The 15541-nt window shown below is 40.5% G+C and overlaps 1 protein-coding gene across 1 annotated transcript; it reads right to left on the reverse strand.

Moving 5' to 3' along the window:
- Positions 1–939: 939 nt before the first annotated feature.
- LOC114039866 (zinc finger protein OZF-like) lies at positions 940–14823 on the reverse strand. Its single transcript, XM_027857763.1, has 7 exons — positions 14758–14823; positions 6835–6927; positions 5946–6213; positions 5332–5405; positions 4630–4756; positions 3970–4083; positions 940–2371 (listed from the first exon to the last, which is right to left on the reverse strand). Exons 4-7 carry the CDS (start codon positions 5362–5364, stop codon positions 1203–1205), a joined length of 1443 nt encoding a protein of 480 aa, XP_027713564.1. The 5' UTR covers positions 5365–5405; positions 5946–6213; positions 6835–6927; positions 14758–14823; the 3' UTR covers positions 940–1202.
- Between the last annotated feature and the right edge of the window lie 718 nt (positions 14824–15541).

Consider the following 15541-nt stretch of genomic DNA (forward strand, 5'->3'; position numbering starts at 1 on the left):
CACACATCTTTTAAATTCAAGTCGTTGACAAGTTTCTTGTGTATCTAAATAGATCTTTGGACACCTCTTTTCTTCCTCATTGAAATACAGAATTTCATCCTTGAGAGTTTTCCATCCCTCAACTGACTCTCTTCAAAAATGACTTTTCTACTCCATCTTGTGACAGAAGGGCTATTCTCTCTTTCCCCATCTCATTTGACAGGAAAGTCATTCTCTATTCCTGCTATGTGACAATGATGCAAATACAAAAATATTTCATATTTTGATCTGATACTTCATGTTTTTGGTGTACAAGGGTGTGAAAATCTAGTATTAAATTACTATGCCTTGGCAGAAGCTACATTTGATATTTCATTGAAGGCCTTGCCTTGGTGTTCCAGTGCCATGATCTATAGACCTCCAACCCCTAGATTCCACCCAGGGCAGTAATCATAAATTACAGAGTTAACTTGAGGGGGAAAAACCCAGACAATTCTTTGAATGCAGAGCTATGAAACTTTGTTATAAAGTTTTAGTCCCATGTGGACTTTCTGATGAATAAAGGATGTTTTTATACCCATGGCTTTAATCCATTCACTGGATATTTCTCTATGTAAACTCCATAATTCTGAATAAGACATAAGCTTAGAAGGAAGGTGTTACTTCATTCATTCCACTCAATTGTTCTCTCATATTCTCTTAAAATTTATAAAGTGAAGAGCTCTGACATAAAGCTTTTCCACACTGGATACACACACAAGGTCTTTGATGCACTGAAGGGAGATTTTCTTTACCAGTTTTGCTGTGTCCACAGTACGAACTAGCTGATATTTATGAGGATCACAACTCTGAGTGAAGGACCATACTCTCATAGAGAAAGGTTGGTTTTTTTTTGGGGGGGGGCAGATTTGGTCAGTCAACAAGCATTTATTCAAGGCTTACTATGTGCAAGGAATGTACTAAGTTCTGGGGATACAAAGGCTGTTAATGCCCTCCCTACTTTAATTATTTTGTATTTCCTTATCTATGAATATAGTGCATTCTCCCAGTATAATGTAAATTCCTCATGTTTTCTGGTTTTTGTATCCCTAGCACCTAGCACAAGGCCTCATCAATAGTAGATGCTTAATAAATGTTTCTTGGATTCTCTTCGCTTTGAATTCTTTGATTTTGAATGAGATGCATGTTCACTAAATGCTTTCGTACTAGCACGTATAGTTTTTCTAAGTATGTATTTTACAATGCTGAGTAAAGTATGAGCTTGCACGAAAGGTTTTCCCACAGTCGTGACATTCATAGGGTTTTTCTCCAGTATGAATTCTATGATGTTGAATCAAATTTGCAAGTGCAACAAAAGCTCTCCCACATTCACTACATTCATAGGGTTTCTCTCCATTGTGAATTCTCTGGTGTTGTATAAGGTTACAGTGCTGAGAGAAGGCTTTACCACATTCACTACACTCATAGGGTTTCTCTCCAGTGTGAATTCTCTGGTGATCAATGAAGTTAGAACCTCGTATGAAGGTTTTCCCACATTCATTACATTCATAGGGTTTCTCTCCAGTGTGAATTCTCTGGTGTTGAATAAGAGAAGATCGTGTACTTAAGGCTTTTCCACATTCCATACATTTATAAGGTTTCTCTCCGGTGTGAATTCTTTGATGTTGGATAAGGTTAGACTGTTGATAGAAGGCTTTGACACATTCATTACACTCATAGGGTTTCTTTCTAGTGTGAATTTTCTGGTGTTGGTTAAGATTAGAACTATGGTTGAAAGTTTTTCCACATTCTTTACACTCATAGGGTTTTTCTTCTGTGTGAATTCTCTGGTGCTGAATAAGGGATGAGCTCACAGAGAAGATTTTCCCACATTCATTACATTCATAGGACTTTTGCCCAATGTGAACATCCTGCTGTTCAATCAGGTCTGAGTTCTGCCTGAATGTTTTTTCACATATGTTAGGTTTACAGTATTTCTCTCCAATATGTACTCTCTGGTCAGGATTCTGTTGGGAACTTTGTTCATTTGTATCATATTGATAAGGCTTTTCTCCTGTGAAAATACTCTGCTGTTTAATATGCTTTGAGTTCATACTGAAGCCTCTCCTAGATTCACTAAATTTGGAGGGTACTTGTCCTGGGCTAATATTCCTATGGATCACTGTCACTGGTTTGACACTTTGTTCTTTGGAAAGTGATTTCTTGAGTCTTTTCCCAGTAGCATTCCTCTGAGATTGAATTAAACTGCCTTTGATTTCATCAACATTATGAAATTTGGAAGGCTGGGTAATATTTCCTCTGAGTACTTCCAATATTGCTCTCTTTGATTCCTTTTCTTCAGGAATTTCTTGTGTAGAAGTCAATTCCTTTTTCTTGTTGCTGGTCTCACAATCTAAAACAACAGACATTCATTCATTCCTTCATTTAACAAAAATTCATTGAAAGCCTACGTATGCCCAAAATTCTAGGGTAGACAAACATGTATATGCAACTGAGGGTACATGTTCTCAGAGCTTATGCTTTAGTAGGAAGTAAGAGACTGCCAGCAATGAACTAACTTAAGCATTCTTTGAAAGAGACAGATATCAAAATCATGGGGGGGGGGGGGATGCCTTTTGAGCTGTAAGTAAATCTTACTTTCGGGAGCAAGGGACTGTTAATTAACAACTATTGTCTCATCAGGGATCTTCCTGGAAGAAAGAAGGGATGGGGACCTAGAAGATGAAAGAAACAAGCCCTGAGAATAAAAAATGAAGTGCATGTAGCTGAACCTCAGGATGAAGAATTAAGAGATCAGTGAAAGGAGTCTAAAAAGTGGCAAGCTTGACCCCAGCTACCATTTAAAGACCAAAAGCAGCTGTTCTGAAGGCTATTTGAGCCTTCCTGCTTCTTATCTAAGTTTGTTATCTATATTTGGATTTATGTTCCCATAGTAAAAAGCAGTAAAAAAAAAAATTAAGAGGGAGCTATTTACTAAACTGGGAGGGGGGTGGAGCAGGGCAGGGGAGAGGAAAAGGATAAAAAGCAAAAATTCTTGTTTAGAAGTAGTCTGGGAAGAGGCGATTCTCAGGGGTGGGGAACTTGTGGCCTTGAGGCCACATGTGGCCCTCTAGGTCCTCAAGTGTGGCCCTTTGACTTAATCCAAATTTCACAGAACAAATCCCCTTAATAAAAAAGGATTTGTTCTGTAAAACTTGGACTCAGTCAAAAGGCTACACTCAAGGACCTAGAAGGCCACATGTGGCCTCAAGGCCACAGGTTCCCCACCCCTGCTTCTAGATGGAAGAGCAAATGGTGGTAGTGGAGAGGTGAGTAAAAGGGTAGACAGGAAATGAGGAAGGTAAAAATCTGTAGTTAGTGGAAAGGAAGAAATGGAGCTTCTGGACATTGACTGAAGACCAAGAAGTATTTCCAGGGCTTCATACCAGTAGAGGCTCCACGTGTTTTCCACTGACATAAACAAAAATAAGTCCAATACAAGACATTCACTGTGTAATAAGTGACATATGAGTAGCACAAATTTAATAGAAGAAGAGATCATTTCTGCCTGGGTGACCAGTCAGTAATGTAGGAATGACAAGCTCTTGGCCAGTGATGGAGTGCTCTTAAGAAGTGGTAGGGGGAAAAGAATATGTTGGAGTGGCTCTGGGAAGATGAGAACTGTAATATGCTATTGACGGAGCTGACTATTCTAGAAATTAATTTGGAATTACATGAGAAAAGTCACTAAGTAATTCATACACTCTGACTTGGCAATTACAGGAATGCAGCCTGTGGATAAGGAGAGATTGAAAATGAAAGAGAGAGGCAAGCTCCCGGAAGAGACAGGAGGGGGTAGGACCAACAACACAATGAGCTCAGGGAAGGCAAGAACTATATCTTCTATTTGCTTTGAACTATCTGAAAAACCTAGTTCCCCAAAAAGCTCACAGAAGGAGCCCAGTAAATGTCTATTCAGTCAATGAATGAAGGAAAAGTTGTCTCACTCACCTGAACAGTTGCCTCTCAGAATCTTTCTCCTCTCAGCTACCTTCATGCTTAGGACCCATGGCTCTTCCCCTCGTTCCAGCTGAGAGATCATATGAGGTTTGGACACTGGAAATCCTGATCATGGGGGAGGAAATGGAGAAGAGTGATTTTTTTTCTTGGTTACAAAGGACTGTCCTAGTTTCAATCTTAGTCATATGTGCAGGCAAGCAAGTTGGAGAAGGGAATATCTAGGGGGGTCATGACAAGAAGGCCCAGGGAAGAACTATGCACCCTGAGAAGGGGCCCCAGAATTATATTCCCCCAGGAATGAGTGGGTGCACAGAATTTGTGATCTGGGCATAGAAGAACAATTGTTTCACTCCCACTTTTGGGGATGTCACCATTGGACCTTTCCTATACCTGGACAACAAGGAAGCTGGAGGAGAGGGAAGATTCAGGCTCAGAGAAAACCTGAAGGAGCTATACATTTTCTTCGCGACATGAACCTTATGGTCTAGGAAAAGGAAGCAAAAACATCCTATTTCTGAGCCAAGATGGGATCAGGAATTTCTGGTCCTTGAGTTTAGAGCCCAAACCCAACTAGATCCTCAAGACACTACAGTTATTTACAACATAGGACATCATGAAGATCAGATCTGAGTCCTAAGAAAGGCACCTTACCCAATGAGATCACATTCCTGTAGGTCTCCAGCATCACCTCCCTGTAGAGATGCCTCTGAGCAGGGCCCAGGTCGGCCCACTCCTGCTGGGTGAGGTGTACAGCCACATCCTCAAAAGTTACCAATGCCTGAAACAACACCCTCCTGTTGTAGCCCCAGGGATTGTCCCAGGATTGGGGATGTGGTGATATGAAGGTTACGGGGGAGTATGCATGTGTATAGTACTCAGTATATCAAATGTGTACATTTTATTAATGTTTGAATGCTGGCATCTATGAACCTAAGTAATAGAAACGTGTATGTGTGTATGTTGAAAATGAAGGTTATCTATGAATGAAACTCACTTCTCAAAAAGATGGACACACTTGGGAGGTGTAGGAGTGTTACAAATAGTACTCCCCTCCCCAATAATGGGTTGAGGTCACTCTGTTCCAAACCCTCTTTTTCAGGTACAGTATAGTCAGAGAGACTATATCTACAAATTCTATGACCCAGGTTTACAAATTCTGTGCAGGTGGGTTTGGCAGGGAAAAGGATAGAGTCCATACAAAATAATTCATGGTCAGGTCTGACCTAGTTCCTGGAAGAAGAAATTAGGGCTCAAGTTCATGGGAAGAAGAGAAGTGTTTAGTTTAGGGAAGGAACTAAGCCTGTGAGGGGGCTTAGGAGTGGTAAGAATGAGGCCTCAGAAAGGACAGCTCACCTGGGGCCTGGCTGATAGGAGCTCAGCTGCCATTACCTGGTCCTCTGGGGTCCCTTAGAGACACAGGCAGAAACCTGGAGAGCAGGCAGAACTGATGAAGGAAAGGATCATGAAGGAGACCATACCTGACCCACCCTAACTTTCCAACTAATATCTGACCCTGGGATTTCTTAGCCTTCTCTGGGTCCAACCAGGATACAAGGATAACTCTTTCCTGTTCCCTCTGTGGTCACATTTTAAATGTGTTTGTGTGCACATGTACATGTGATCCACTGTTCACCCTGCCTACCGTGAACATGACTGCCTGTGAGCATTGTAAACTATTCAGAGTGTAGCAAGACGGCAGGGTAAGCAACATCTCTGGCTGAGGGTAGTGCACTTGTTAATTAGAAAGCAAGAGGTACACATATCATCTGGCCTTTACTGTTGTCTGTTCCCAAAATAGAAAACTTTCTCTCTTTTGTGCCAAGACCTTTCTATTTCCCTTTTCAAATCTATTTTCAAGATTCATCACCTCCCTTGCTCAATTCTAGTCATGCTCTGCAACTGTATATATATTGCTGTTTATGTGTTATCTTTAAATAAATACACTCAAGAAAAAGAGCCCCAGCTACCTCCCAACTTTATTCTTCATCACCCTCCCAAAGGCATTTCCTATCCAGTCAAAATGATGCCCTGAATTCAGCATGACCCAGTCCTCAACCAGGTCACTTTCAGATCTCTGGGAAAGCCTGCCCAGGGCCACCATCTCCTTTCCAGTCCTCAATCAGGGCACTCTCAAATCTCTGGGAAAGCCTGCCCAGGGCCATCATCTTCCATCAAGAGGTGCAGGACTGTCCAGCTCAGATGTCTCAGGCAAGAGCTACAGAATACTGGGGACATCTGAAAAACACAGGGTACGAAAAAGGCATATGAAAGGGTGAGGAGGGGTTATCAGGTACTGCATTGTCCTGAGATCTGCCACCACACAAATGGGAAACTCCACAAAAATGAGTCTCTTCATCTTCTCTAATCCCCTCCTTCACCCAGGTATAGGCCAAGAATACACTAATTTCTCCCCAATCCTTCTGCCCACTAGACACAGACTATGTACAAGACTGCCCCAATGTCTTCCTCAGTTGAGTTTGGATTCAGGGTTCAGGGATCAAATTTCTGGTCCCATCTGTGCTCAGCTAAGATGTTTCTTCCTCGTTTTCAGGCCACCATTGGTCAATCCAGTTAGGAACCGGATGGCTTCTCTGACCTCTTCCCAGCCTCACTGCCTCAAGCCTAGGAGTCTTCTCTGTGATTCAATCTTCCCCAAACCCACTCTTCTTTCTGTTTCTGTTGTGAGCTTACTTCTTCCAGTTACCCAGGTTCACAGCACCAGTGTTATCCTTAACTCCTGACTCTCACTTACCCCACATAGTCAATCACTGCAAAATCTTGTCATTTCTCCCTCCATGATTCTTTCCTCCTATCCCTTCTCTCCATTCACATAGCCACCATCATTTCACCTCTCACCTGTATTACTTTAATGGCCTCCTAATTGGTCTCCCTGCCTCAGGTCTCTTTCCACTCTATTCATCCTCCATACAGCTTCCAAAGGATTTTCCCCTAAGATCAAACAAAATACCTCTGTTTCACATTAAAAGATCATTATCTATCTTTCCAGCCTCATTACACGCTATTCCCCTTCATGCACTCTTGTCCAGCCAAATAGGTCCTTCACTTGTTCCTCATATGCAATCCTCCCACCTCTGGGTCTTAAACTGGCAGTCCCATAGGCCTGGAATATACTTCCTTCTCCTCTCAGTCTCTTGGAATCTCTAGTATCCTTCATGGTTCAACTTAATTATCACTTACTAAATGAGGTCTTTCCTCCCTCCCTGGCTGCTATAGTCTTCCCTCCAAAATTACTATTTTGTATCTATTTTGTACTCATTCTTGTATGTACATACCTTCTTCCCTGGCTAGACTGGAAGCTTTTCAAAGGCAAAAATTTGCCTTTGTTTGTTTTGTTTCTATGTCCTCAGTATCTAGTACAGTCCCTGGCACATAGTAGGCATCTAATAAATGCTTGATATTTGATGACCAGAGGGAAGAGTCTGGCAAACAGAAGGTCTAACACTATTTTGATGTTTACCGGTGGCTTGTTTATGAAGTTGTTGTTGTTGTTCAGTCATGGTCAACTCTGTGACCCCATTTGGGGTTTTCTTGGCAAAGATACTGGAATGGTTTGCCATTTCCTTCTCTAGCTCACTTTAAAGAAGAGGAAACCAAGGCAAACAGAGTCAAGTGACTTGCCCAGGGTCACACAACTAATAAATGTCAGGCTAGATTTGAACTCAGGAAGATGAGTCTTCCTGACTCCAGGCCCAGCCCTCTATCCACTTCGACCCCTAGCTTCCCTTGTTTATGAAGGGTCTACTTTAAATTTATGCTAGCTAGTCTCCACTGAACCCTCATTACAGGAAATTAGTCCTACTATTCCTAATAAGTCCCTATCCCACTCACCACAGCAGCTGTTCCAAACCTCTTCTCTCCTCCAGCCTCCCTTACCACTCCCTCCACTCACCTGCTCAACTGAGGACCTTGCCTTACACATCACTGAAAAACTGAAGGTCAATCACCCACTGAGCCTCTTCTCCCTTCTTCCTCATCTCACATCCCTTTGACATTGTCCCCCATTATCTCTTTTACTCCAGTCTTATGATGAGGTGGCCCTTCTGTTTGCTAAGACCAACCCACCAATCTTTGATCTCATCACCACCATTTTCTTCAGCAGATTGCCCCCATCATCATCTCTACTCTTTTGATAACACTCAATCTCTACCAATTTCCTGGTTCCTTCCCTGCTACCTACAAATACACCCAAGTCTATCCATCCTTAGAAAATCCTTACCAGATCCTCTCATGCCCTTCAGCTATTGTCCTATATTTCTCCTCCCCTAATGAGCTGGACTCCTAGAAAAAGCTGTCTACATGAGATGCCTCTACTTCCTCACCTCATTCTTTGCCAAATGTGATAATATTTGTAAAGCACTTAACACAGTGATTGGCACATAGGAGGTGCTTAATAAATGCTTGTTCCCTTCCTCCATCATTAAACTGAAACAACCCTCTTGAAAGTTACCTATTGCCAAATATAATGGCCTTTTCTCAGTCCTCATCTTTCTTTATCTCTGCAGCATATGACCTTGTTAACTGCCTTTTCTTTCAGGATATTCTCTCCTCTCTGAGTTTTTATTATTCTGCTCTCCCTTGGTTCTCCTATCTGTCTAACCATTCCTTCTCAGCCTCTGCCATAGATCATCAATGTAATGCCCACTAACTCTGAGTATCCCTAAAGGCTGACTTCCTTTAAGACTAAAATGAAGTGATCAAAAAAAAGGAAAAAGGACCCATATTAAAAAAAATCTGTAGCAACTTTTTGTGGTAACAAGGAAATAAAAACTAAGAAGGTACCTATCAATTGGGGAATGGCTGAACAAATTATAAATATGAACATAATTGTGCCATAAGAAATTATGAAAAAGATGGTTTCAGAGAAACCTGAGAAGACCTATATGAACTGACACAAAATAAAATGAGTAGAACCAGGAGAACAACTTATACAATAACAACATTGTAAAAACAAATACCTGTGAAAGACTTAGAAAGTCTGATCACTATGATGACCAAACATGCTTCTAGAGAACCAGTGATAAAGCATGCTACCTACTTCCTTCCAGAGAGGTAATAGACTCAGGCTACAGAATAAAATTAAATCTTTTGCATAGAGCCAATGTGAAAATCTGTTTTGCTTGACTATACACGTTGGTTACAAGCATTTTGATTTTTTGTTTGCTTGTTTTTTATGGGAGTTGGGAGAGGTGGAAGAGAAAGTAGATCTTTGTTAACTGAAAAAGAATCAAGTTTAATTGTTTAAAAGAAACTCTGCTCAAGTGCTACATCTTACAGGAGGTCTTTATTGGTTCCCCAGCGGTTAGTACCTTCTCCTATAAGGCTACTTTCCATCCACTATGTATTTAACTTGTATCTGCTGGTTTTTGTATAAATTGTTTCCACCAATATAAACTCCTTGAGATCACAGTCTGCTTTTCCTCTTTGTATCCTCAGCACTTGGCCCAGACTCTAGCATATAATAAATAATTAATACTTGTTGATTGATTATGAGAGAACTGTTTTCTTCCCTTGGTGAAAATTATGCCTGTTAGTTATTGTTATATGCAGAAAGCATTTCTAATAGTATAAAAAAGAGGGACAGAATTTTGGTAGCTCTCTCCATTGGTGACAACTCAGGAGTTAACAATAAGTACTGGGGAAGACCGACTTGGTAATAATTTAAACCTGAATGTTCAATTCAACAAATACATATTATGCACCTACCATGTGCAGAGCACTACATGTCTACTGCTCTGGAGAAATACAAATTTTAAATAAGACAGTCCCTATCCTTGTGGAGGTAGTAGGGGTATAACATACACATGCAAATAATTATAATACTTAGGTACATTAGAAAGATGAAAAACAAAGTACTATGTAAAATCCAAAGGGATTTTTTTTTTTTTACTGCTGGAGTGACAGGAAAGGCTTCATGGAGGAGATGACATTTGAATTGGGCTTTAAGGATTGCTAGGCATTCAATGTATTTCAGCACAACCTATAAACATCATACCTTTCTAGCCCTACTTCATACTACTGTCCATAACTCAATTCAATCAAAAGAATTTTAAAGCACCTATTTAATAGAAGGCACTGTTTCAGGCACTGGGAATACAACAATGAAAAATGGTACTGTCCTTGACTTCAAAGAGCTTACGTTATACTAGCAAGGAAACAGCATATACACAAATACACAAGGCTTCACACATAGTAAACAATTAATAAATACTTACTAACTAACAAATGAAGCATAAGGAAAGGTGTGATGGGGGCAAAAGAGAGATCTGAGCCAAATGAACTAGAAAATTTTGAGAAGGAACAAATCGCTTTCAAATGGGAGAGGGCTGGGGTAGGAGGGGCCAATCAAGAAAGGTTTCACAGAGAAGATAGTGCCTGATTTGGACCTTGAAAGAGAATTTTGACAGGCAACAATATAGTGTGTAACCTAGTCAGTGGAGGAAACCTGTGCAAATTAATGGAGGCATTAGAGTTTGGGGAATAGTTAGTTGTCCAATTCAGATTGAAGGGAAGCCATTTGAATTAAGACTAGAAAAGTGGGATGGAGCTAGATTGTGAAGGATCTTCTGTACCAAGCTGTGGAGTTGATATTTTAGATGAGATAATAACTAAAGATTTTTGAGCAGAGGAGTGATGTCATCAAATCTGTGCATTGAGAAACTAATTTTGTCACCTGTGTAAAAGATATATTTGAGAAGTGAGAGACAAGAAGTAGAGAGACTGACTGATTGATGAAGCTATTACAAAAATCTAGAGGTGACAAGATCTTGAATGACAATGATGTGCTACATGTGCAGAGAAAAGGACATATGCAAGAGATGTTCCATGAGCAGACTGAACAGGACTAGAGAATGACTGGAAATGGGATGGGGTAGGGGAGGGTGGCAATTATGTAAAAGAAACAGTCAAAGGTGACTCCAAGATTCCAAGCTTGTGTGATTGGGAGGATGATGCTAGAATCCACAGAAATAGGGAAGTTGAGGGGAAGGCAAGCTTAGGGAAGAAGAAATAATTAGTCTTGTCAAGCTGGTCTACTCTCTGTCTTGAAATGGGCCATTTGTCCTTTTGCCTGGTCAAAGTATATGAACAGGCAGTTCTCAGATGAAGAAATTAAAGCCATCTATAGTCACATGAAAAAATGCTCTAAATTGCTATTGATTAGAGAAACGCAAATCAAAACAACTCTGAGGTACCACATCACACCTATCAGAGTGGCCAACATGACAAAACAGGAAAATGATAAATGCTAGAGAAGATGTGGGAAAATTGGAACACTAATGCATTGTTGGTGGAGTTGTGAACTGATCCAACAATTTGGAGCAATTTGGAACTATGCCCAAAGGGCTATAAAACACTTCATATCCTTTGACCCAGCAATACCACTTTAAGGTCTGTATCCAAAAGAGACCATACAAATGGGAAAAGGACCCATATGTACAAAAATATTTATAGCAGCTCTTTTTATGGTGGCAAAGAATTGGAAATTGAGGGGATGCCCATCAGTTAGGGAATGGCTGAATAAGTTGTGGTATATTCTATAACAAAAATGTTATGGAATGCTACTGTGCTATAAGAAATGATGAGCAGGTAGACTTCAGAAAAACCTGGAAAGACTTATATGAACTTTTGCTGAGTGAAGTGAGCAGAACCAGGAGAACATTGTACACAGTTACAGCCACAAAGTGTGATGACTAACTTTGATAGACTCATCTCTTCTTAGCAATGCAAAGATCCAGGACAACTCCAGGGGACTCATGATGGGAAATGCTGTCCACATCCAGAGAGAGAGAGAGCTATGGAGTCTGAATGCAGACCAAAGCACATTATTTGTTCTCTCTCTCTTTTTTTCTTTTTCTTTTTTGTTTCTTCTTTCTCATGGTTTTTCCCATTGGTTCTGGTTCTTCTTTACAACAGGACTAATGTGAAAATAGGTTCAATATGAATGTGTATGTAGAGCCTATATCAAATTGCATGCTGGTTTGGAGTGGGGGAAAGGGAGAAATGGGGAGAAAATCTGGAACTCAAAATCTTATGGAAGTGAATGTTGAAAACTAAAAAACAAAACAAAACAAAACAATGATCTACCACAACTCAAAAAAAAAAAAAAGAAAAAAGGAAATGTCCAGTTAGATGTGAGAATTATGGCAAGGAAGTCAATTTCACTGGACTGAAAAGCATGTGGAGGTGAATCAGGTTTAAAAAAGTGGAAAGTTTGGGGTGGTGGGGGGAGGCAGGTTATGAAGCACTTTGAATATATTTGATACTAGAGGTAATAGGGAGTCACTGGAGAAAACATCCCACATCCACTCTCTCAGTACTTAATGTTCAAAAAAGAAAGGAAAACAGGCAGGTAGGCCAACAACAGCAAATCATGAGCTTTATCAATGAGAAACAGCTGTAGGGGAAATGAGTCTACAAAGATTTGGGCAACAGAGACAACTAAGTTTCATCATTCCAAAAGCATATGTAGCTGAAACAGGTAGGAAAAAAAACAGGCAGGAAATGGAACAGATCTGTTAATTATAGTCATTTATTCTCATTTACAAAAGTAAAACCACTATATTTGGATTCTACCACTTCAGTGTCCTATGTACTGTTTATGAGAAGTGGGAATGGGACTTAAGATGTGGGAAAAGCTGATGAACCTAAGAAGAAATTCATGCTAGAGGTGACACAGTTTTAAAGACATGCATTGATCTTTGAAATGTTTAAGAGATTTCAAAACAACATACAATATCATAGATGTTAATACTGAAAAGAAGTATGACTGAGGATCAGCAATTGCCAACCCTTATACCTATTTTTTCACCTCTATATCTCTATAATAACAATGTATGTATTTGTTATTGAAAAGTACAACTGATGCCATAGGAGGTGGTGTTATCTCTCTTACAAGAGATCTTCACAAAAAAAGATTGATGTCTATTTGTTTGGTGTGTTGTAGTGAAGATTCTTACTCAGTTATGAGTTGAACTATATTCTGAGGTCTCTTTGCAATTCTGAGGTTCTATGGTTCTATGCAATGAGGTTATCCTTGCTGAAAATTTTGAGAGAACAGGCAGACTTTCACAGAAAATTTGTAGAAGATACCACATTACCACATTTACAGTCATACAGATGACAGATACAATTGTGAGATAATGCTCTATGATTTGCATGTTAAAAAAGATATTTGACTTAGGGGGACAAAATGAAGCTCACCTGAAAGTGTTTCCCACACATATATTAAAATCTTACTAGATGCAATGATGGAGATAAATTTGTTCAAAGATCCTATGAGTATCAACATCAAGTGAGGCATAAAGTCTAAATATAAATACTCCTTTTTGCAGGTGTCATTTACATTGAACTAACTTAGAACACTGCAAATCCTCTTCAATGAGATAGTCATTAAAAAAAAAAAAACAAACCCAGTCATTTTAACCATTCACTCTACAAAAATGTGGATGCAAAACATACATTGCCCAGAATATATAACATGCAGTTGGATGACCATTAGTTACTCCAACAGTAGATATAGCTTGTGTGGGCACTCCAGGTAGATGAGCCAGGCCCAGAAATGAATGGAAGACACCAGCTGGATTTCATTGAAATCACAGTGTTTTCAAGGATCTCAAGCTACTCTCTACTCCAAAAGACCATCTTTGAACAGCAATATACTACCAATAAAGTTAAATAGCTGTGAATCATGGAATATCATGATTTCTGAAAATCAAAATTGCAGTTAATCCTCAAAAAGCAATGAAAAGATATGTGGTAGATGCAAGTTACAGTGCCTTAGCAACCCTTCCATATGAGAAATGAATTGTAAGCTTTCAAGCAAACATGCATGACTGGAAAATATGGCAGCTCCTGTACTGAGTGTGAAAGATAACAAACAGCCAGCCCAAGGGCTTCCCTGGTATCCAAGAAATATTTCAAGAACCGGAGGAAGGCCTCCAATGCATTGGGCATATCATATATGGAGGAATCAGGAAAAGACATGGACAAGAATCACACCAAATGAAAAAGTATGAGGTGGTTAGTTATGATCTCTATCCAACCTCTTAACCTTCCTGGGCTCCTTTCCTCTTCTATAAAATGAAGGCATTAGACTCTTCCAGCTTTTAATTGTAATGATTCGCCTGGATGTCCCACAAGCAACTCAAGCTCAAATATAAGCAAAAGTGAACTTCTGTTAGACCGCTGAATCCTTGATGTGACAAGTGGCACAGTGGAAAGAGCACTTGGCTTAGAGACTGAGGTCCCAGGGTTCAAATTCCAGTCTTCCTCCTAACTGACGTTGGGTCAGTGACTTGAAATCCTTAGAACTCAGCTTCCAATTATGGAATAGGAGGGAGATGGACTAGAAGTCCTGTCCAGATTTTTATCTGTGTTTATTGAATGACTCCCATAACCTATTTCCTCTCTATCTCCTCTCACACCATCACAGAGTCAGAGAGCCTGTCCGCCCCATGGCAATGACTGTCCTTGCCTCCTTCCCTGGGGTGCCCGGGCCTGCTCCCCTACCCCGAGGCGGAGGCAGCAAAGATGGGGAAAACATGTGAGGAAGGGAAGAACAGCACGTGCTCTGCTCGCAGGAGCCCGAGTCCACACTCGTTGACTGTTCAACAGGGACTCGGTGGTTTCCCCACACTTCCGAGTACATACATAACTTAGGGTGTCTAATGAACAAGGCGGAAATGGAGGGTGGGGGGAGAAGGAAGGTACTCTAGTCCTCTCTCGGTCTTCCCCGCCCCCGGGGCCGGGCCCAGGACTCACCATCCACAGTGGGGCCCGGCCACACAGCCCCTACGGAACCAGACCATCCTGGCCGGAAGTTCCACCCCACGGAAAGGGGCTCGGACCGGAAGTGCAGGAAGGTTTCTCGCCTTTCCACTCTGTAACAGGAGCATAAACCATAGAGACTACGAGTCCTCCTTTTTGCCTAGAGTGGTCCCTACAGATTCTCTTATTTCGAACTGATAAGGGTTTCTCATGAACTGATGCATAGTGAAGTGAACAGAACCAGGAGAACGTTCTACACAGTAACAGCAATATTGTTCGATGAAAAACTGTGAATGAGGGGCAGCTAGGTGGCACAGTGGATAGAGCACCAGCCTTAAAGTCAGGATGACCTGAGTTCAAATCCAGCCTCAGACCAAACACTTAACACTTTCTAACTGTGTGACCCTGGGCAAGTCACTTAACCCCAACTGCCTAAAAAAAATTGAAGAAAAAGAAAAACTGTGAATGACTAAGCTATTCCCAGCAATAAAATGATCCAAGGACTAATGATGAAACATACTATCTGCCTCCAGAGAAAGAATTGATATTGACTGAATACAGACTGAAGCATACTATTTTTCACTTTCTTTCTTTCTTTTCTTTTCTTCTAAGTCTTCTTGTACAAAATGAGTAATATGGAAATGTTTTACATAAATGCACATATATAACCTATATCTGAGTGCTTACTGTCTCAGAAGTGGGGAAGGGAGGGAGGGAGGAATAGAATTTAGAACTCAAAACTTTAAATAAAAATGTTATTCAAAATTGGAAAAAAAAA

The sequence above is a fragment of the Vombatus ursinus genome, unplaced genomic scaffold (genome assembly GCF_900497805.2).
Source record: "Vombatus ursinus unplaced genomic scaffold, bare-nosed wombat genome assembly UNPS02012319.1, whole genome shotgun sequence".
NCBI classification, from domain to species: domain Eukaryota; kingdom Metazoa; phylum Chordata; class Mammalia; order Diprotodontia; family Vombatidae; genus Vombatus; species Vombatus ursinus.

Excerpts from the sequence above, each read along its gene's own strand:
- LOC114039866 (XM_027857763.1), bottom strand. The coding sequence starts at position 5,364 with ATGGCAGCTGAGCTCCTATCAGCCAGGCCCCAG. Across the intron at positions 4,757-5,331 it reads TCCTATCAGCCAGGCCCCAG|GCATTGGTAACTTTTGAGGA; the intron begins GTGAGCTGTCCT and ends GTGTTGTTTCAG. Across the intron at positions 2,372-3,969 it reads TCTGAGAGGCAACTGTTCAG|ATTGTGAGACCAGCAACAAG; the intron begins GTGAGTGAGACA and ends CTGTTGTTTTAG.